This window comes from Mixophyes fleayi, chromosome 12 (genome assembly GCF_038048845.1).
Source record: "Mixophyes fleayi isolate aMixFle1 chromosome 12, aMixFle1.hap1, whole genome shotgun sequence".
NCBI classification, from domain to species: Eukaryota; Metazoa; Chordata; class Amphibia; order Anura; family Limnodynastidae; genus Mixophyes; species Mixophyes fleayi.
This window is the reverse complement of record NC_134413.1, coordinates 34,344,308-34,366,368: the sequence shown is the minus strand read 5'-3', so window position 1 is coordinate 34,366,368 and position 22,061 is coordinate 34,344,308. Positions and strand designations below refer to the sequence as shown.

General features: G+C 41.0%; 1 protein-coding gene across 1 annotated transcript; it reads left to right on the top strand.

Annotated features, from left to right (window-relative positions):
- Positions 1 to 15,592: 15,592 nt before the first annotated feature.
- Positions 15,593 to 19,404, top strand: NFKBIA (NFKB inhibitor alpha). The gene is made up of 6 exons (XM_075193407.1): positions 15,593 to 16,086; positions 17,228 to 17,336; positions 17,565 to 17,772; positions 18,033 to 18,121; positions 18,230 to 18,490; positions 18,638 to 19,404. The coding sequence occupies exons 1-6, from the start codon at positions 15,860 to 15,862 to the stop codon at positions 18,680 to 18,682; spliced, it is 939 nt and encodes a 312-aa protein (XP_075049508.1). The 5' UTR covers positions 15,593 to 15,859; the 3' UTR covers positions 18,683 to 19,404.
- Positions 19,405 to 22,061: the final 2,657 nt, after the last annotated feature.

The window sequence follows — 22,061 nt, the reverse complement described above, 5'->3', positions numbered from 1 at the left end:
ACGGGAAAAATATTGGATGGAGGAGTGAGACGTGGTTACCAGAGAGGCGTTAAGGTGACAGTCATTGGCCAACTGGCGAGGGCAGGAGGGCATATGTAAGAAGATGAGGTTGGTGATGTAGGGAGCAGTGGAGTTGAAAAGGGCTTTGTACGTGAGGGTAAGGAGGTTGAAGAGGATTCTGTAGAGGACAAGGACCAGTGTAAGGCTTGGCAGAGAGTGGAGGCAGAAGTGGAACAGAGAGAGATGAAGACAAGTCTTCCTGCAGTGTTAAGTATAGATTGGGGAGGCCAGTAAGGAGAAGGCTACAGTAGTTGAGGCGAGAAATGATCAGTGAATGTATAAGAGTTTTGTCAGCATCATGGGAGAGGAAGGGTCTTATTCGAGCAATGTTGCAGAGAGTTTAAGCCACAGGATTGAGCAAGAGATTGGATGTGGGGGTTGAAGGAGAGGGAGTAGTCTAGAATGACGCCCAGGCAACGGCTAGAGGAGATAGTGGTGATGTCAGCAGTGCCAGATAGGTGGGGAGGGAAGGAGACTATTAAGAGAAGGAAGTCAAAAAGAGTTCAGTTTTTGCCATTTTAAGTTTAATAAAATGTAGGGACATCCAGGAGGAGGGAAGGAGTGAGGTCCGGAGATGAGAGTTAGAGTTGAGTGTCGTTGTGGTGTAATATGGTGTGGTTTAGGACCCAGGCCACCACACAGTATGCTTCTTGTTGGCTGATCTGTCCCCTGGGATCAGGCACCTTACCTTACCAAGGCATTTGTTTTGCCAAGTCTAGATGCATGATGCTTGTGAATGTTATACTTTATGATAATACCACAAACTTAAAATCTTGCCATCTCAACCAAATAACTTTAACGTGTTTTCTATTCTAAACATCCTTTTTACCCACAGGAAATATACATATATTTTTAGGCCTTCAAGCAAGAAATTTGCATATAGTAGTTAATTGCAACAGAAGGGACATTTTCCAAGACTTTGCATTATGTAGCAAGTTGGATTGTAGGTGAGTCACATTGGCAGACCACAATGCACATAGATCAGCTAGGCTGTCTCGATTTACACTTCACAGCAAATTAAAGTTTCTGTAGTTCTATTAAGTAAAAGTATAAGGCTTGTTAAGTTAGAACCATGTCACTTTGACCAGGCACTAATGTTTTGTCTCCTTGGGTTAAAGTAGTTCCCCTGACCCTTATACCATAGCTCCCAAAATTATTTGAAAGGTAATCAGCACAAATATAGTGGAAATAGGAGGGGACAGCTGTGCTGGGGTGTGCCATGTCCCTCAGAGTCATGCCCAGCACTTACCAAGAACTAGGCTGACACCAACACACCTCCCTTCAAAACACCCCTCAATTGCCACAGACAACTGAGGCACCTGCCTCTGGTGTACACACAGCTTGATGTCCTTCATTCACCATGGTGAGCAGGGGCAAACCTCCAAACTTCCCATTAGCCAGCACGATTATCCTCAAATTGGGACTGTCCAGTACACGTTGGGGTTATGCCTATACTGCTCTGCTACATTCCAAACAAATTTGGTCATTATAACTGTAATTATAATCTGATAACCAACTCTCACTGCTGCCTACAAGACTTCTCCCATACTGAGATACACTTACGGAATTCTCTATCATACCCAATCAGACTCTCCCCCAGTCATTAAACACTCTCTGAAACCCATTTAATTTTGTGGAGTGTAATTATTGAAATAAAGTAAAAGGGTGGAAAGTGCAAATTTTTAGGGTCTGTCCTTATTTTTTGGAGGGACGCCTGGCCAGTTTCATTACATGCATCAGCTCAGGGCTAGCAGCCTTTGAGTTAGTCTTCTACCTTTATTAGGACCCATTTTGCACCTTAAAAATGCAGGTCTGCGGAGAAACGCATCTCTAGGTGCACTGCAAGGAATTTAATGTAAAGCTTCACTCGTACAAAAGTGCCACTTAATAGAAACAGTCCCCTCACCCTTATGATTAATTTAAACCATGAATGAAGCTGAACTGAGCAGTATGACAAACTGAAAAGTTTTAATTAATGAAAGAGGCGGTAAAGTTTACACTTTTCCATATCTATGGTAACATATGGGCACTTCTAATCAGGGCCGTCATCAGGGCGGTACAGGGAGTACAGCATTATGGGGCCCAACAGCAGAAAGGGGCCTCACCAGCCCTGGGCCCAATCACATTTATTAAGGGAGGGACCTCCGCAGTGAATTAAGGGATGTAGCAGCTGCTCCTGAGATGTGAGAGGTGGTGTGGGGAGAGATTTCTGCGCGTAATTAAGGATGCAGCCGTGGGCCCCCTTGTAGGCAGCTCGTCTGCCTCCACTCCCAAGATGTCGGGGCCCCACAGCTGACGCCATTTGCTCCAGTCCCAGCCCCCCAGGTGCCCGATTCCCTAACAGAGAGTCGTGACAAGGCAGAGAGGCTCCCTGCAGCCTCGCTGACGTCATGTAATTAATATTGTCACAGTGCTGTCAATAGAGAGGAGCCGAAAGGAGACAGCAATAAGATGCAGAGAGATAAGGAACGGGGGGAGGGGCACTGTAGAAAATGGGGGAAAGGCAAATGTTGGGTAGAGAATAATTTAAAAATGGGGGTGGGGTGAGAGAAGGAAGGAGGGGAGCCCTGCAGGTTACATTGGTAGAGGGTCCCGCTATTTCTGATGGCAGCCCTGCTTCTAATATGCAGAGGTGTCACCTGAAAGTGGAGAGTAGGCGTGTAACTTGATGTGAGCTGGGCAAACATTCTAAGACGCTGGTGCAAAACCAAAGTGCTCTGCAGTGTGCATTCACAGTATTCTCATGTGTTTGATGTGTATGCTCCGTGAAACACAACTCTTGCGTTATTTCCCCCAATCACCCTCACTGGAATGTCAGGAAAAGAACCAAGCTCACTTTGGACCTGATTCAGAGTGGCATGCAAAAAAACGCAATTGAATATATGTGTGTGGATTTGAATGAAAAGCATAGGCATCCGCAATACTACAGACACACCCCTCAGACATGTCACACTTGCGACTGTAATAAACTTTTTATTTTATGGTACAAACACAAATGCCCTTTGAATAACCTTTCTAATATAGCAGCAAAAACTTCTTGTCAAGTATCCCCAAAAAAATAAAAAAAATTATGCTTTAGCTATATAGTGCACACAAAATACTAATCTATGGGTGAGTGACTACTAAAGTATCAATAATCATTTGCAAACATCTATTTACAAGTGGTTCGCTAATTCAGAATATTGTTGTGGGTAGCATAGTGGCTTAGTGGTTAGCACTTCTGTCTCACAGCATTGGGGTTATGAGTTCGGTTCCCGACCATGGCCTTATCTGTGTGGTGTTTGTATCGCCCCCCCCCCCCCCCCTCATGTTTGTATGGGTTTTCTCTGGGTGCTCCAGTTTACTCCCACACTCCAAAATTATTCTAGTAGGTTAATTGGCTGCTATCAAATTGACCCTAGTCTCTCTTGGTCTGTGTGTGTGTGTGTGTGTGTTAGGGAATTTAGACTGTAAGCTCCAATGTTGCAGGGACTGATGTGAGTTCTCTGTACAGCTCTTTGGAATTAGTGGAGCGATATAAATAGCTGACGATGAGGATCATCTGCTACTTACACTTTCCCCTGACCACCCGCAGATTCAATAACATTTTCTGGCATATCTGTGTGTTTTTCCCCTTTCTGAATTGATACGTAATTTTGAGAGCACGCCCTTACTGTACTCGGCCTGCGTTAAAACATGCCTTCTCTCCCCAGTTACACCTCTTCCAGAAACTAAACTCGTAGGTCTGCATAGCTGCCATGGTGTACGTCTCAATCTGAATCAGGTATTTTGTGTGTGTGCCAGCCATAACAGTCAAACAATCACACTCACACCTTAGCACTCAGTGTAGTGCAATAGGGTGCGGGATACCTGTAGCTAGCACTCAATACAATCACACTGATGGCATGTAGCTAAAATAAGTTATCGGAGTACTATATATACATAGACCCAGGGCAGGCCAAAAGTCTTACACTACAACATTCTCTGCTCAGTCAGACTAGGACTATGGCGTTGGGCTGTGACATCATAGCCCAGCAGAGCCACAATCGCATCGTTTCACTAACAATGAGGAGCAGCAGTCGGCAACTTTACAGGTAAGAAGCTGCCAAAACAATAGATCGGCACTTGTACCAGAATACTTAAATATATAAACTATAAGGTGCTCAGTGGTAATGCACAATTATAACAAACTCACCTGAATATAAAAATTATATTTATTCATATAAATTTATATATATAATAAACTGTCAATAATACATTTTGTTTAGATAATATTCACAAAGTTAAGATACAGCTATACTTATAACTCCATAGTATAGGTTCTCATAAATTAATTATTTTCCATATCCAAATCCCTAAATCATACAGTTGGAGCTTTTAATAATGATTCTAAGATATTCTCTCATTAAAAGTCCAGATAACGGAAAAATAAACCGTATGCAATGCTCTATTTATAACAAGACATTAGTCATTCATAAATAGTCAAGATACAGGCAAAACAGAGCCTGTTAATCATCATAGTGGGTTAACATCAAGTCACCAGCCAAAGTCTTGAGTCTGGGTCAAACAGGAGCTTTATTGTGAGGTTCCACAACACAACACAGCACAACACAACACAACACATATGAATATCAAACAAGAGCTACGCACATAGTTCAGGGTATGTTGGCTCCTTCAGTGAAGCAGTGTGAGCCTTCCACCCTCCCCAGACACCAGCCATTACTATACTGAATTAGTCCTGAGAGTAAACTCTGATTCATATATGCCTTATTTGGAACATATCAGTGTAATAGAATACTAATACAGTTATTTGTATATATTGTCAATAATAGTTTTTCTTTTAGCTTGCGTACAAGAAGAAGATGCCTATCCATGTCAGCAGCCGGCACTAAGACATAACTCTACTGAATTAGTAGAGTTATGTCACTCATGAAAGTTTTTTAGGCTCCCAATAAACCACAGGGCCTTTGGCAACCACCTTTTTATTGCACCGGCCGTTCTTAGGCCACTTTTCTCTGAACAGTTTCAATACTTGTCACTAGAAAACTCACAAGACATATTCTCCTAGAATTATCCAAGAATAAAGACACCTGGTGCAGGTGCGTCAATAACTTTTCACAGCACTTGGCAACTAAAGAAAGTATGATGTGACTTTTATAGAAAGAGAAAGTATATCACATTGTGTGCTCTAAATATAGATCTATCTAACTTTCATAACTGTCACTGGTGTTCTACCCTGCACTGATATCAGGATTGGTGCATTCCATCCTATTCACAGATCCACACCTATCTGCCTATGCGTATGTAAATATGTTTCCTGATGCATACCTTTTTCTTACTAAATAAACACAAGTGAGACGTCATTCAGTTCACTATAGGGGGTTTAATGTGAATTCTAGATACAACAAGGACATTTTCTGTGTGTGGTTTTTTTCAACAAAAGCAAAATAGACTATAGTTGTCTAAAAATAGAGATTGATTTGCAATGGATTCGGTTAGTCTGGTCATAAAACTTGCAATTTCGCAAACTGATTCCCTGGTCAAAACTTTTTGCAGTACCGACAGATCCCTGGTGCGTCCTACTTTCTCAACCTCTCCAGAATGTTGTTGTGCAAAGCCAAAAACTGGTCTTCTACTTACTGGCAGCAGCTACAGGGCTAATCATTAAAAATGGAAGCGATAATATCCTCCTTCCATCTCAGCCTTTAAGGATTGCATCTAGCATATCACGTGCATGGAAAAAGTAACAGAGAAGTTGTTCATTATCATTGTGTCACTTATCAGGGTCAAACACGCTGCTTGGGGTCTGGAGCAGTCTGTGGGCAAGCTGCTTCTGGGCGGCGGCAGCTCCATGTCCTGATGTCAGCTGCCATATTGGTTCAAGCATGCACACCTGTGCTTTAAACACCCGCCTCCAAGCCTTTCAGCAGAGTATTTAAAGCCTCAAGACTAGTAAGAGACTCAGGGATTGATTGATGTCCGAACACAACTTGCACTTAAATTGTGTTTTGAAAAGAAGCATGAAACTTGAGCATCGCTCTGGCCGTATTCAAATCCAAGCATATCTCAAGATACGTTTGGCTTTGAATCTGGGTGGAAGTACGATCTTCCTAAACTGTACTCGCCGTATTGAGACACACAGAATAGACTGCAGTATACGCACATGCGTAAGTACAATAAAGGGTCACATCAGAACCCATAAGACTTTTATTTGATCATAAAATAAAATTACAACTCTCTCTGCATAATCATTTATATAAATATTTTATTTTCAATTACATAAATAAAATTGATCTCAATGCGTACTTTTCTATACAATGTGTTATACTAATATATCTTAGCTGCATACAGTTGTTCTGTGATAGCTACTAGCATGCATATATGTACTTTAATTCAGAGACAATGCCGTGTCATTTATCACTATCAGTCGGGGCATGAAGGCCCCATCGGGGGTATGCGATGGTAAGGGCCCATGAAATAGTGTGTGCCGGCACGCCGCTGAAAGGACATTGCCAGGGTGTGGGCAGTGCCTGGAGGACATGGCTATCACCATAGTGTAGTATATAAATAAAAATGATTAAAATCAGCAGATTGTGCTTACCTGCCATCCTCAGGTTCAATTATATGGTATTGGACACGATTGATTGTACCTCCTTTTGTCCATATTGTTTCTGATTAACAGCCAACAGGACCAACGTCAACTTCAGCAGTAGAGAAGGGACAGACAGAAAGGAGGAGGAAGAAATTACATACACCCACAACATGCAGACAGAGACATGCAAACAGAGGGGGAAAGAGAGATAGATTGGGAGACACACATGCACATTAGAGAAAAACACACTGTACCCGAGTCATTTAGGAGAGCAAGGCAGAAAAGGAGTATATTTCATCCTGGACACACCATATTACAATGCAAGGGGTGCAAATTAGTTTATTATTTTGCACGTAAGGAAAATACTGGCTGCTTTTTCATGTAGCACACAAATACTCAATAGCTTTATTTTTACACTAAAATTTAAAGTTGATCTACGACATGCCCTACCCCAACTATAAATCTACCATCACATCTTAAATTTACTGCCCCTTCCAGTGCAATATGATTTTGCCAAGGTGCAAAGTTACTCCTTTTATTTACTTTGTTCTCCTTAATGACTCAGGCCCACTATGAGGAGGGGGGGGGGGGCAGAGGCACAGGTGAGGAGACAGATGGAGAGAGACTGGCACAGAAAGGGGAATGGGAGAAACTGGCAAAGGCAGCAAAAGGGGAGACAGATGGGGCATAGGCAGTAGAAGGAGATAGACTGGCACAGACATTGGAAGGAGAGAGAGGCTATGCAGGCAAGGGAAGGGTAAAGAGGCTGGGGCAGACAGGGGAAGGCACAGCCAGAGGTAAGGCAGGCAGGGGAAGGCTAGAGAGGCTGGTGCAGACAGAAAATGGGTAGAGAGGCTGGCACAGACAGAGGTAGGGCAGAGAAGCTGGCACATATGGGAAGAACAGAAAGACTGCTGTAAATATGGAAAAGGCAAGGAGGCTGGCGGAGACAGGGAAAGGGCAGAAAGAATCGCACAGATAGGAGAGAAGGTAGGAAGGACTGAACATGAGCCTCTGGCATGTTTGATACACGCACATCCTGAAATTTATGGACTCAGGGCTGGAAACGGGGTAGATCATGCTTTATGCTGACAATGTGCTTCTTTTTATGCAAGACCCAAAGGCATCTGTAGCCACACTGCTGCAGCTAGTAGGTGAATCTGGTGGCTTCTCTGGCTTGAAGATAAACTGATCCAAGTCTAGCATTTGTCCCATTGGTGAGGGGGTCTCGAAGAGCACTGCTGGGTCCCTCCCAATACAGTGGGCGAAAAAAATTATGTACCTAGCAATATGGATCACAAATTTGCCCACTGACTATATATCATTAAACATCGATCCAGTCAGGCCCGGCGCTCCCATTAGGCAAGGTTAGGCAATTGCCTAGAGCGCCGGGCTCTGCAGGGCGCCTCAAAATTAAAAAACAATTACTATTGTAGTTGAAAACTGTGCGGCGACCGCTGAGCATACCTTAAACGGCCGCCGCACAGCTTGAGATCGATCCACGGGGAGTCGGAGGGGCTATGGATCACCACCGCCGCCCTCCCCTCCAACAGCTGATGGGGAGCTCTGTCTCCTCCCCTCTACTCACTGACTGTTGGGCGTGACATCATCATCACGGTGTCAGTGAGAGACAGGACCCGCCGGAGAGGACCAGCTTTATGAGCCAAGGTAAGGAAAGACGGGGTGGGGGAGTTTTTTACATTGTGCCGAGGGGAGTTTTTCACATTGTGCCGGGGGGGAGAGGGGGGTGCGGATTTTTACATTGTGCCTAGGGCGCCGAGGACCCTAGAACCGGCCCTGGATCCAGTGATCAGTTATCTTCAGGCCAAGATATCTACCTGTCAGTGTCGGGTAGGATCAAATGAATCAAAATGGTCCTGCAACCGAAATTCTTGTACCCACTGCACCATTCCCCAGTTTATCTCCCTAGGAGGATTTTGTCTCAAATCAACAGGTAAATGTCCTCTTCTCTGGTCTGGGGGGAAAAGCGAGCACGTATTAGGTTGATCTCACTCTGTTGTCCCCGTGCGTCGGGCGGCCTGGCCCTCCCTGACTTCAGGGCCTACTACTTCGCTGCACAACTGACTTATCTCCGGGAATGAATTGGGGTCTCCCCGACAGCTAACCTCACGAGTTTCCTTAGAGGATGCACAGGGTTTGACAGACCTTCCATACAGGCCAGGTTTCTCCAGATGGGTGCCTGATCCGACTCTAACTGTCCAAAATGCGAAGGTACTGCTGCTACTTTCTGGCACCTACTCTGGGGCTTTCTTGTGTTAAGAGACTTTTGGATGCAGGTGGTGGAGTGTATTCAAGACACAGGTATTGATATTCCACTGTTGTACCCCAAGACCTGCGTATTTGGTTCGAGAGTTGATTTGCTGCTGGGGACAGCTGCAACCAGATATGTCCTTAAATTTTTGCACTAGCCAATGTTGCAATTGCTAGAGTGTGGATGGCATGGGACGGTCCTGACTTTGGTGCCTGGGTAGCCCTGGTTAACATAGCTGTGGGTGACGAGCGCTTCACTTATCAGTCCCGAGTCACCATGCCAAAATATTACAAAGTGTGGTCGAGATGGGCGAAGTCTAGGTATGCGGTTCGTTCACTGGCTGCGGATTTTGACCCGATTTGAATATCACTTAATCCTGAGTCGGTTCTGGGGATTGCTCCTTCTAAATCCCTACAAAATATTTAGACATCACTAGCCGACTCCTCACACATATTTATCCCTATGGCTGTAACTAATATTATTGCCTACCCTGTATGGAAGGAGTTTGGAGGCCCGGCCATAACCAAATAACCTGTCACTTTATGCAATCATTCATGTGTCATATTTGGATTTTATTGTTAGTTGTGTAAATTGGAGTTGTGAATATGTTTTCATAATAATGTGGATTGCAACTGTGTCATATATTACTTTTTCTTGCATTGTTATTATTAAAATATAAATAAAATATTTGATTTAAAAAAAAAAAAAAAAAGACTGAACGTACAGAAAAGCATGATACTCCATAGAAAAGTAGAAGATGTGTTTATATAGACAAACAAGCTTACCTTTACTCCCAGGCTGTCGGCTCCATGTGCAGGGGGGAAGGAGGAGAGATGCTCAGCGCCACAACCCAGTAGAGAAGCAGTACAGGCGGAGTTCAGGGCGGAGTGCCAGTACATGATGTGCTGCTGGTTGACCCTTAACCCCCTCAAGAAGTGCGCTGGAAAATGATAGAAAGAGTAGAGTTGGGGGTCAGGGTGGGGCACTTAGCAAATGAGCGATTATGGGGCAGCACGGTGGCTAAGTGGTTAGCATGTTAATGGAAGATAAACCTATAACACACATGTCTGACAATTCAATGTGACTTCTGGAGATGCAAATTTTGCAGCAGCATTCTAAAGTTAGGTGTAGGGCTGAAAGAGGCACAACACAATTTGCTGAGAGGTTTCTTCCTGTCACACTGTTGCACTTGTGGTTTTTATGTGCCTCATGAAGGAAAATGTCTGTCCAAATGTGTAAGTAGAACTAAAAACAAAATAGACAACAAGACCTACTTAAAATGTCCTTATCTTGCTTTAATGAATAAGCAGGAATCTGTTCTTTGCATTGGTGGAAGGAGGGAGACCACTGATCTCAGACATGCTGCTGGCGCTGTGTGACCTCCCTGCGGTTTGTGGAGAAGGTCATGTGATGCAGACGAGGCCACGTGATGTGGAGGAAGTCACATGGTGCAAAAGTCAGCCATTCAGGCAGTCACAGAATAAGATCAAGTTCACTCTTATTCTCTACTTTATGACCTGTTGAGCTTTACCCACAGCTGGCCTGCCAGGGCATAAAGCATAGAAAAGGAGCAGCGTGATATAAAGCCCCTGGGTGAGATCCAGCTGTCACCAATGTGGCCACCTGTTATCCATCACTGCCCTACATGAACCAAGGACTATGAAATAAAGGCTGATAAAAATTGTTGTGCAATACTACCATATGTGCCAACAGGTCAGAGCCTTTAATAAATTATAATCTCGTCCCACAAAAACTAAGCTGAATAATTATTATTATTAATATTTATTTATAAGGCGCTACAAGGCATCCGCAGCGCCGTACAGAGACAAACAAAATCACAATACAATGGGAGACAGCACAGTACAGTAAACACAGCAAATAATTAACTCAAAGCAATGGGGAGATTTTTTGCAATGTTGTTATTACAGTTTAATATATAGGAACAAGCAAAGTTTGGAATAAGACAAGACAGGAACCTGTCAGTCAATCTGTAAAGCACCTAAAAAATTGAGACTAGTTTATGTGTTTAGGCCGTTGGCCAGCTTGATCCAATGTTTGTATTCATCACATTCAATATATATTGCCCATAATTAAATAACTTGTAGACAAAATGACTCACAGACATCCATTACTTCCTCCTTAGTAAGTTGATGTGTCCATTTTACAGCAAAGATATAAAATGACAATTAGAATTACTCCATTCATCAACTTGGTAGTAGCTTAATCTGACTAATGCAGAGACCAAATAATTAAACCCATATTCATATTAAATGCACATAATGCAGCCAATTTGCATGTGAATGTTCACATCTGCTTCTTATTAACTGTAAGGTGAGGAATGAGCAGATGAATCTGTAGCAGCATCAAGATCCAACTTCCCCAGAAAACATGTATATAAGAAGTATAATCTGCCAATAGTCCCAATTGGAAAACACCACACCCTGCAGCGTTCAAACCACAACCAGGGGGTAAATTTACTAAACTGCGGGTTTAAAAAAGTAGAGATGTTGCCTATAGCAACCAATTAGTTTCTAGCATTCATTTATTTAGTGCATCCTACAATATGAGCAGAGTTGGATGCAAAACAGGTAAAACTTACTCTTAAAGAAAAAAAAAAGAGCACGAAAAACGCATAATCATCAGCTATTTATATAGCGCCACCAATTCCGCAGCGCTGTGGAGGTCACTCACATCAGTCCCTGCCCCATGAGTTTATAGTCTAAATTCCCTAACACACACACACAGACCGAGAGAGACTAAGGGCAATTTAATAGCAGCCAATTAACCTACCAGTATGTTTTTGGAGTGTGTAAAAAAACCGGAGCACCTGGAGGAAACCCACGCAAACACAGGGAGAACATAAAAACTCCACACAGATAAGGCCATGGTCCGGAATTGAACTCATGACCTAAGCCACCATGCTGCCCATGCATCTGTCTCTGCATCAGCAGTATATGCGCCTGGTTTGTGATAAGACATCCTCATCAGCGAGTATTTGCACCGATACCTCCTAATAAACGAATATACGTGCAGGTCTTCTTGAGCTGCATTTGAGCATCTTTAGAGTACTTGTCCAGCGTTTGCACACCCGTTTCCTCTCCCGTTCCGCCTCTCAGGACAGTTGAGTATAAGTGCCAGAATGACGCAAGCCTGCAGAGGAGCATATGAGGCCGTCCACTTTTTGGGCATGCGCAGAGCTATTTCATGCAAGATTTGCTACGCAAACTGGAATACATCCTACTGTGCATCAGTCCCTTGGTGATCATCTCTGAGTATTGTTGTTGATAATGATATGACATTATCACCAAAAAGGAACAATTGTTTTTTTTGCTCTCTGGATAACAAATTCATCATCAGAACAGTAAACGGATAAGGGATAATTGAATCTAAACTAGTAGTTAGATTCCCTGACAAAACTATATTGTATTACATGGGAAATGTATAAATTGCTTTGTTTTGTCTGATAAAATGTGTGGTTTTTGACTTCAAAAACTGTACATGTGCCCATGAGGGAGTTTTTGTGGGGGATATTACAGCAGGGGAACTCCAGCTACTACAGATCTGCCAAAAAAACTCTTGGTTATCTCCGGGATTTTTCAGAATGGATCAATTACATTCACATTCCCATGTTTGTTCTATTTTAGATTATTTTTTTCAATTAATAGTCACCCAGTGACTATAGTTATCGTTCAAACCAGATTTCTTCTGTTGCACAGGAAATTCACAGACATTAAAGACAACTGATTCTATACTGTAGTTGGCAATATAGCATGTGGAAGTGAAACTGTAGACCCAATGGTAAACTAACTCCTTTGTGTGTGCAACATATATCTGCCTGCAAAGGCGCTGTAGTAATAGGTCACTAATCCTGGCTGTGTATATATATAAAAAAAAGGAAAATATGTCAAAAGTAGTTTACTTTTATTAGCCATATGTTCTTCGGTATAAGAATACCTACTATTTATCTGCAAATCTATATATGGAGTCCAGTGGAGTTACCAAGCTCTGCATAAGTAACTCTTCATAGAGTCTTACATTTACTGTACATTTGCATTGACTAAAATGAGTTTGAGCTGCCATGAATAGTTGCATAGCTGAGACAAAATAACATACCAGCCATAAGCTGCAATGGAACAGCGCCCCTAGTGGTGAATTTATAATATAAATGGTAGACTGCTTGTCATTAAAGCTCCATTAGCACCTATTGTAAAATTTTACAATGTGCACCTCCCCCTAGCCAGAGACCCGAGGACTGCTCCATGCAGCCCTTTTTCCCTCTAATATAAAACTGGCACATATATTCTGTTTGACACTTTTAAATGGAGACAGAGGGGGAGGGGAGGGAGTTAGAGGACCAACCAGAAGCTGTAATCTCCTTATTGAAGCTTCTGGTTGGTCATCATGCTCACCAAACACACCCCTTGTGTGACACACCCCTGGTAAAAACAGCTGATCATAGCAGGTCCCGGGCTCCTGTTATAGGAGGAGCAGATTAGTAAAATATAGGTGGCAATGCAAGTGAATGGAATTTGATAGTTTTGCAATCAAAGCAGTAGAAGTGGCAGAATGGCATACCACCGTATACCAGCCCACTTTGACCACTGGGTGCATACCCATATTTTATTGGAAATTCATCAATAAAATGGGAATACACCTACTTTTGTGTCAATACGGATACCGAAAATCACTTTAAAGTCCATCCTCTTACCACTTTAGGCGCACCCTTCATTGATAAACATTTTTTAGTTTTTCTCCTATAATACTACTAGATTGACCATTAATTCAATTCAAAATGTTTAATTTAATCATGACAGTGAGTGTACATCGGGACCACGTTTATTACATTTTTCACATTTGGGTTTTTGAATGTTTTTTTATTTGTGTAATTTGTATGAGTATAAAAGTGTCTACCCGCATTGAATATGTCTGGTTGGTACAAAGGCTGAAAGATTGCAAGTATTTTTCTGCCTCCAAAGGACATTTTAGGCATTATCAGAGGTTATTGAAACAAGGCCTCGGCCTGTGTTTTCAATGGCATAGACAAACCGAGGGGGGGGGGGTTCCTAGTGCCTGGAAACCCTGCTTCCAGCCTGGGGTACTGTATGCTTGAGGTGGCTGGACCCTGCCCCGGTACCAGCCACTTTGCAGACTGTCTGCAGATCATTTCTGTCTGCACTGATCACAGCCATCTCTCCCCAAGTATTGAAAGCAGAAAGAACAGGTAGGAGAGAGCAGGACAGTCTGTAAACTGTTCCAAAACACTAAGTCAGGACTTTGTGCTGATTGTAGGGACAGTTGGGAGGTATGTCTCACTTCACACGGCTCTGCTCGTAAAGGGAGAGCTGTGTGCCCCTAACAGTAGTGCACGCAGCATTGCCCGTGTATATGATGGGGATAGGAATTGTTGAAGAGCCGCCAAGCAGTGTCTAAAATTATAGCCACGGCCCGAAGCATGCTGGCCACGCCCACTGGCGGTGTGGCATGGAAACCCCTCTCTACAAATCCTGCGTTTGCCCCTGAATGGGACGTCGTTAGCACCACCTAACACACTACATTGGGGAAAGTGCCTTTGTAGGCACATTTCAATCAATATAATGAAAATCTTTTGAACACATAAAAATGACACATGTAATAAAATCCTATCCCAGTGTCCCTTTCCTCTTGTGAATTATTATATAAAAGAAATGAAAGTGACCTGTATTTAAGAAAAAATTATGTAATAGGATGTTTTTTCTCTTTCCACCATGAGTGTCTACAGCAGGACGTTGTGCGGACTAATTTTACAGGCTCCAAAAACTGAAGTGTGGACATATGATGCCTTATTGCAGTGCACATCCGCATGTATTGTGGCCTAGAACTCACGTTTTTCTGTGTTTTTGCAACAAATAATATAAATAGACACAATAAATTAAGAAATCAACCTGCAACAATATTGTAAAAATAAATAAATAAACCAATATTTTTATAATACAACTGCAGGCAATGTTATATCAAAATTGCAGTAATCAAAAATGAACTCATGCCCCCTACTGGAAGGTGTTATAGCGTTGCATATTGTATTACAGCATATGCAGTAGTCAAGGTAGCTGTATTATTTGTGAATCCAATAAGCATGAATATATATATATATATATATATATATATATATATATATATATATATATATATATATATAGTCTACCGTGTGCATTTATACAATGCACTTAGAACTATGTAACTTTAATATTAAAATCTATAAAATCCTTGTGCAAGCCAGTATACAGTATGTATGCAATGCTGCAAATTTACTATGTGCACAGGTCAATAGCTGCAAATCTGATTTGGATTAAAACATATAAATAGCCCTTAGGTCTAACAGATGCTGCAGTACAGTACTGGGTGAAGAAAACACCTTCAAAAGAATGCACTTGTATGTGTTTGAGAAATAAAGAACATTCCGCACAAAAGGGAATTTTTAACTCTGTGAAACAGGTTTGGAAGTTTTCTGGTTTATATGTGTCTCTTCCTTCTCGTGGACTGGAACAGGATAAGTCTAGTTTAGTGCGTGCTTTACTTGCAGTGTGTGACTACTTGGAATTTCCCAGTACAAGAGCATTCAGTACATAGATTAGAAAGCAGGAAAGCAAACAGGCCACACCTACCAAAAATCCCCATCTGTGCAATCACTATATTGTAAAAGGCGACTGCAAAGCGATTCAGCTCTCAGACCTCTCACACTCTAGAGACGGTAACAAGTGGATTTTGGCTGAAGACCACATTCTGTTCTACTAAGGGACACATTTAACTTTGCATTTTTCAGGCTTCCTATTGTATTTTATCCTTTTGGAAACCTTATTTTTAGGCTTTTCTGCAAATACCGAGAAGAGAACAGTTTTGCATTTTGTTGCAGTCTCGGGGTTACCTTCGATTATTATTTTTTTGCAAGCAAAATCCTGCAAAGGAGACTTGGTGAACATATGGATTACTCTAGGAATATAATGGTGGATGGAGATGTCAGGATGCCCGGGAAGGATAAGCTGTTGCAGGGCAATGAGGACAGAACGGACAGTGGACTGGACTCTCTGAAAGACGAGGAATATAATAACATAGTAAAGGACATCCAGAACCTCCGCATCCCATCTGACCCCAACCCGATCTATGAACCAGAGGGTTGGAAACTGCAGACTAACGAGGATGGCGATACGTAAGTGATCATAAATTGGTCTTTATGCTGATTACTATGGATTTTTGTTGTGTCTTTACAAAGCATTGTGTGTGTGTGTGTGTGTGTGTATGTATATGTGTATATATATATATATATATATATATATATATATATATATATATGTCCCTACATTTATAAACTAGTAACACGATGGCCGCACTAATCCTTGGTTCTTAGAAAAGTAATGTGGATTTCATACGCCACTAGAAATATATACACATAAAATAAAAATGGAGGTGCGTACTACACACCGACCACAGACATATATGGTAAATGTCACTTACACAATTTGTTTGGCCCGTTGAACAAGACCGAAAACAAAACGCGCATAAAAACTCGCACACTGTAGGGAGGGAACATCGCGGAAACCGCAACTTCGCCAGAATTCTAGTAACCTACAATTCTTTTATTTAGGTCTCAAAATTAAGTTTGTGAAAATTAAATGTGTTTTTTAAAAGTGTAGGATTTGTGGTGTCCTGCAGACAGACGTGTTGTGTTGCAGTTCTGTATCCCCATACGTATAAGCGGTGTTATTTCTGTGATTACACTGTTTGCACGGTTTAGTCTCTGTTTTTTGTTTTTTTTTTACTTGGCGTTGATACTGAATGTACGCCATTTTTCTCTGGGTTTTCCCTTCCTCTCAGTCTTTGGGGAGGAGATGGGTGGGGGAGGGCAGCATTATATGCTGTGATGTGACTTGCTGGGCTAGAGAGGTGGGGCTGGAAAGCACTGGGGGCCGTACACTGCAATTCGGAAAGTCCCTGGCTGGGGGCCAGTTACACAACTGCATACATGAGAAAGCGGAAAACAACAGACATATCTAGAGAGCCACACACAGAAAAAAAAAATCCCAATTTACACAATCCTGTAGTGTGCGGGGGAGGGAGAAAAATTCACAACTGACATAGTGCAATGACTACATCTATTAGTAACCAGCAAATTAAGGTGATGAAATAAGGTGACTGCATTTCCTCTTCATTTTTTTTTTTTCTACCTAGTTCTAGGTTACAATGCAAACTTTTTGGGCACTAATGCAGTGATTTTGTGTAAATATTAACAATATCTGATATATTTTATTTGTTGTTTATTGTACTTAACCTCTATTTATTTATTTTTACAGACTTCTTCATTTGGCAATTATCCACGAGGCAAAAGATCTGGCATTTGAAGCAATCAGAAGATCGTATCGAGACACTTTTTACCTGAACCGGCAAAACCACCTTCATCAGGTAAATGAGTTATATTTCAGAGTGCCCTAGCTTTTAAATGGCCGATTTGGCAACTTCATTCAGAAGCCACATAGAACATGTGATCCTTTTTAGGCTTTTGAATACAAATACTGCAAGTCACCCTTAGTATTAAAGTAAATCCAATGCTAGATCATATACTTCTGACCATATAACGACTGGTGGACATCTGCTAAATCTTATTACTAATTATCATCCTTTTGTTTACAGACACCACTGCATCTGGCCATTATAACCGAACAGTGTGAAATTGCTGAAAAGCTCTTGCAAGCCGGTTGTAACCCAGAAATCCGAGACTATCGTGGAAATACTCCCTTACACATTGCCTCTGAGAAGGGCTCGCTGTGCGGGGTTGGCGTAATAGTCCAGAACTGCAATGATCATCTATCATCACTTCTACAGCATGCAAATTATAACGGTATGTATCCATTAAATATCCTCTATAGTGTTAAAATTTAAGCAACATGTGCAAAAAAGCCCAACCCCACTAAAAATAGCAGAATACTCAGGCTGTTGCTATGGCAACAAAATACTTCAGTTTTTCCATTTCATGCCAACATACATTATTATAGTACTACTTAAATGATAATCATTAATGGATACAGTTACAAAATGTATGCAGATTTAGAATTATAATGTCCTTATATTAATTGCTGCCTTGTTTTCCTCTCCATGCAGGTCATACTTGCCTACACCTGGCATCCAACAACGGTTTTCTTGCCATTGTGGAGAACTTGATCATGTTGGGAGCAGATGTTAATGCACAGGTGAGTTTTCTGAGTGTAGTAAATAACATCCTAAGGAATTCATTATTAAATGGCCTGTGTGTCAGTGTTTTGCTTCATAACTTAACATTCAATATGTTTCTATAATAGGAACCGTGTAATGGCCGCACAGCTCTCCACATTGCTGTGGACAGACAGAACAGTCAACTGATGCATTTGCTGCTTAAATATGGAGCTGATGTGAATAGGATCACATATCAGGGCTATTCACCATGCCAACTTACATGGGGAAGGAGTAACCTAGAGATTCAGCAGTACCTGCTTGATGTGACAGAGGAGCGTTTGCAGTATCTGCCAGAAAGTGAGGATGAAGACAGTTCAGAATCTGAATCGGAACATTCAGATGATGAGGTAATTATTTCAATGCACTTCCTGCACCTTTATCATATGAATGTTCTATTGTCCTTGGCAATAAAAAGGGGGTTACTTTTTTTTACGGAAGAGATAATTGCATTTTATTTTCATCATATTAATAAATTTGTTTTTTCCTTTTCACAGTACTCGTATGACGACTGCAAATTTACATGCCAAGGGCTGCATTAGACCGGTGTACCAACGGAGGACAAGAGAGTTGTATTAGGACAAAATCATGTCGAGTACAAGAGGACAGCACTAGGACTGGTGACTGCTCTTTCCAGATCTCGAAGAGCGTGAGGTGCTTGTGCTGTTCTGGAGCATCAGCTGTTCTACATGAGTCAAGAAGTGGCTGTGTCTAGAAAAGGCCAGAAGCTATAGTATATTCTCAAAATAGAACATCAAGAATAGTCATCTACAAAGAAGATGGGATACAAGAACTCTTGAGAAATGCAATGAGGGGCATGTTCAGAACTGTTAACCTCCCTGAGATGTCAATGAGCATTAGAGCTGATATAATTGAGAGACAGTGTATTGTTATAATTTTTTTAAAAAAATGTATGTGTTTAGCCGACGGATAACAAGGCTACCTGAAAAGTCTCAAAGGACGATTCCAGCTTTAGTGGACTTTTTCATTAGTTAAATATGCCACCAACCTAAAGGAAATGGGAAAAGTCTGCTCTACTCTACTTTAAAGCGGAGACCCAGATTACATGACATCATGCTTGTTGCTACAAGTAGCTAGCACTCTGCAGATCAGTCAGTAGCTTTCAGTAGAGCTACATTATAATGCTATGGATGGACTTGGTGCTCTAGTGCTTAGAGCTGTAGACACACGTGGGGGTGTATATTTAATTAATGACTGCAACACTAAAGGTGGTGGTATCCTTTTTTTTTTTTTTTTTTTTTTTTTTTTTAAGTTTAAATCTTAGTAAAGTGGCAAACTTTTGACTACTTACAATTTCATTGTATATGTAATATTGTCAGGAAAATGGACTACAGAATGTATATATTGTAAATAATGTACTTGATTTTATTTTTATATAAAGTTGTATATTTATTAAAAAAAAAAAAAAGTTAATTGTGTCCTCAATGAAAGCTGTTCACACTCTTCTTACTTGAGAGAGGCCCAGCAGTTTGCTGTAAATAGCAGATCTATTGTGATATCACATAAAAGAGCTTTGGCACAGTCTCTTCCCCCTTCTCCCATCATTACCTAGTAGGAGCTGTCCGACTATTTATAGCATGGGGAGTATATGGCTTTGAGCGTTCTGTAAATTACTGGGGACTTGAGTGAGGGGATGTTAGTGCCATCAATATGGGCGTGATTGGTGGCCAGCCATGGAGTTGAATGCTGCATTCACTTCTGCTCATCTTAAATTACTGTATTGTTGCCCCAGCTCTCTGCTCTCCCTACTGTCGAACATTGAGGTCCATCCGCATCTATTACATCACAGAAGAACTACATATATGGTTTTTGTGTGTGCCCTTTATTTTCCACTTGGCTATTTTTAGAGCACAATCCTTATTTTCCCATAACCTTGGTCCCTATTACGCTCTTAAATATCTCAGTGTTGATGACTGTTATTGTAGTTGGGAACTAAAAGGAAGTATTAGGTGGATCAACCTTCAAGACATGAAGCCCTAACAGAGTGTGCTGTCAGACAGCCACAGTGTGCCAGACCCATCAGTAACCCTATAATATATAATCATCCAATATCTTGGTAATGTTTCACATGAAACAACAGATGGTTAATCTATTTGGAATTGTATTCGCATTACACAGCCAAGCGTAAGTAAAAACACCTTTTGTACTTAAGTGTTTAATAGCCAAAATACTACATTCTCTCTGGAAAATGAACACATCAGCCAAAAAAGTAAGGATTAAAAAAACCAAGTAAAACCATAACATTCATACGAGAGCAAGCACATTATTACTTAGTTTAAGTAATGTCAAAAGTTTTTCAATCTCAAATGCTTGAGGAAAAATAAAATACTAAGTGTAAGAGGTCCGCCTTGTACATAGAATTCACACGTTTACATGATTTTTGTCTCTTCATAAATTAAGCCCAGGTTGAAAAAAATAAATAAATGATGTGACATATGGTAGAGGTGATATTACGCCTTTCCTAGAATTTGAGACCATGATTCTAAACTTGCATGCTATTATTTTTCTTATTGTTATTTAATCCTACATACCAGGCAATCAGTGTGTTCCCTGTTTGCAGAAAATTATTTGAATTTTTACAGGCACATACAGTATGACAATGAAGATTATACTACTTGTATTCAATGGAAAAATACTCATCCAGTTGTGTTCGGCGCCTGGTGTTTTAAGTACGGGCTTTGAGTACTGGCAGTCTGGCCCTCATATTGACTTGTTGATAACTATTTTGAAGTCTGTTTGCAAGTACACAGGCTGTGCAACACCCAATATAATTCAGATAATCCTGAATATACAGCTCAATATTTTCCACTTTGTGAAGACCTGTTATGTCAGTGTGTGTGTATATATATGTATGTGTGTATATATATATATATATATATATATATATATATATATACACACACACAATATCCATGTGAAGAGTGGATATGTCAGTATATTATTTATTACATAATTTTATATAATTACACTGCTATACTTTCAAAAAGGGCCAATAAAACCACACAGAGCAAAGAAAGCATTCAGAGATACCCATATGGACTGATTGAAGAGGGATAATACAAGCAATACAGTAAGACTACTTATACAGTTACCATAGACATCACAATGATCTGGTGTAATTACTATAAAGACATTTACTCCACATAATGGTGCTGAAGCAGAGTTAGAAGTTGAGGCTTTAGCGGGGCCGGGCTGTGCGTTTACCCAGGGTGCAACGCTGAAGGGGGCGCAGTTTATGAATACTTTAGATCATTTGGTTAAAATTGAGGGCTAGGGGGATGGCACTTATCTATTAGTTATCCCCCCCCACCCAACATTCCCTTGCTGGGCAAACATGTCATCAGGCAGGGAGCTAGACAGAGCCCTAAAATCGGGACAGTTGGGAGATATAGATTAAATAATATATACAAACAATGCTATTTAAACTGCAACTACACTTAGGAAAGGAAGCCATTTAGTGGGGTGAACCAATATGAATTGGCATGATGCAGCCTATCCATTCACTAGGTGTAAATAACATGACTGAGGCACTTTATGACCACTTCTGTAAGTTGACTGACTGTGGCCTGTTACTCTGCACACACTGGGACTGATTCATCTTGGAACACAAAGTGAACACAATTTGCATTTATTTAAAATTGGATGGAAATTGCACAAACGTACGCCCGTATTTAAATACAAGCGGATCTCAAGATACGTTTCCATTTGAATACGGTTATAAGTACGCTCTGGCTATACATTACATGCAGTGTACAGACAGATAGAACATATATGCACATGAATATGTGCAATAAAAAGTCCCATCAGAACAGTTGGAAAAAAAATGTTGATGCATAAATAACTCTTAGTACTATAATCTAAATAAAAGTGACATTAAAACAAAATCTATTTTTTTACATG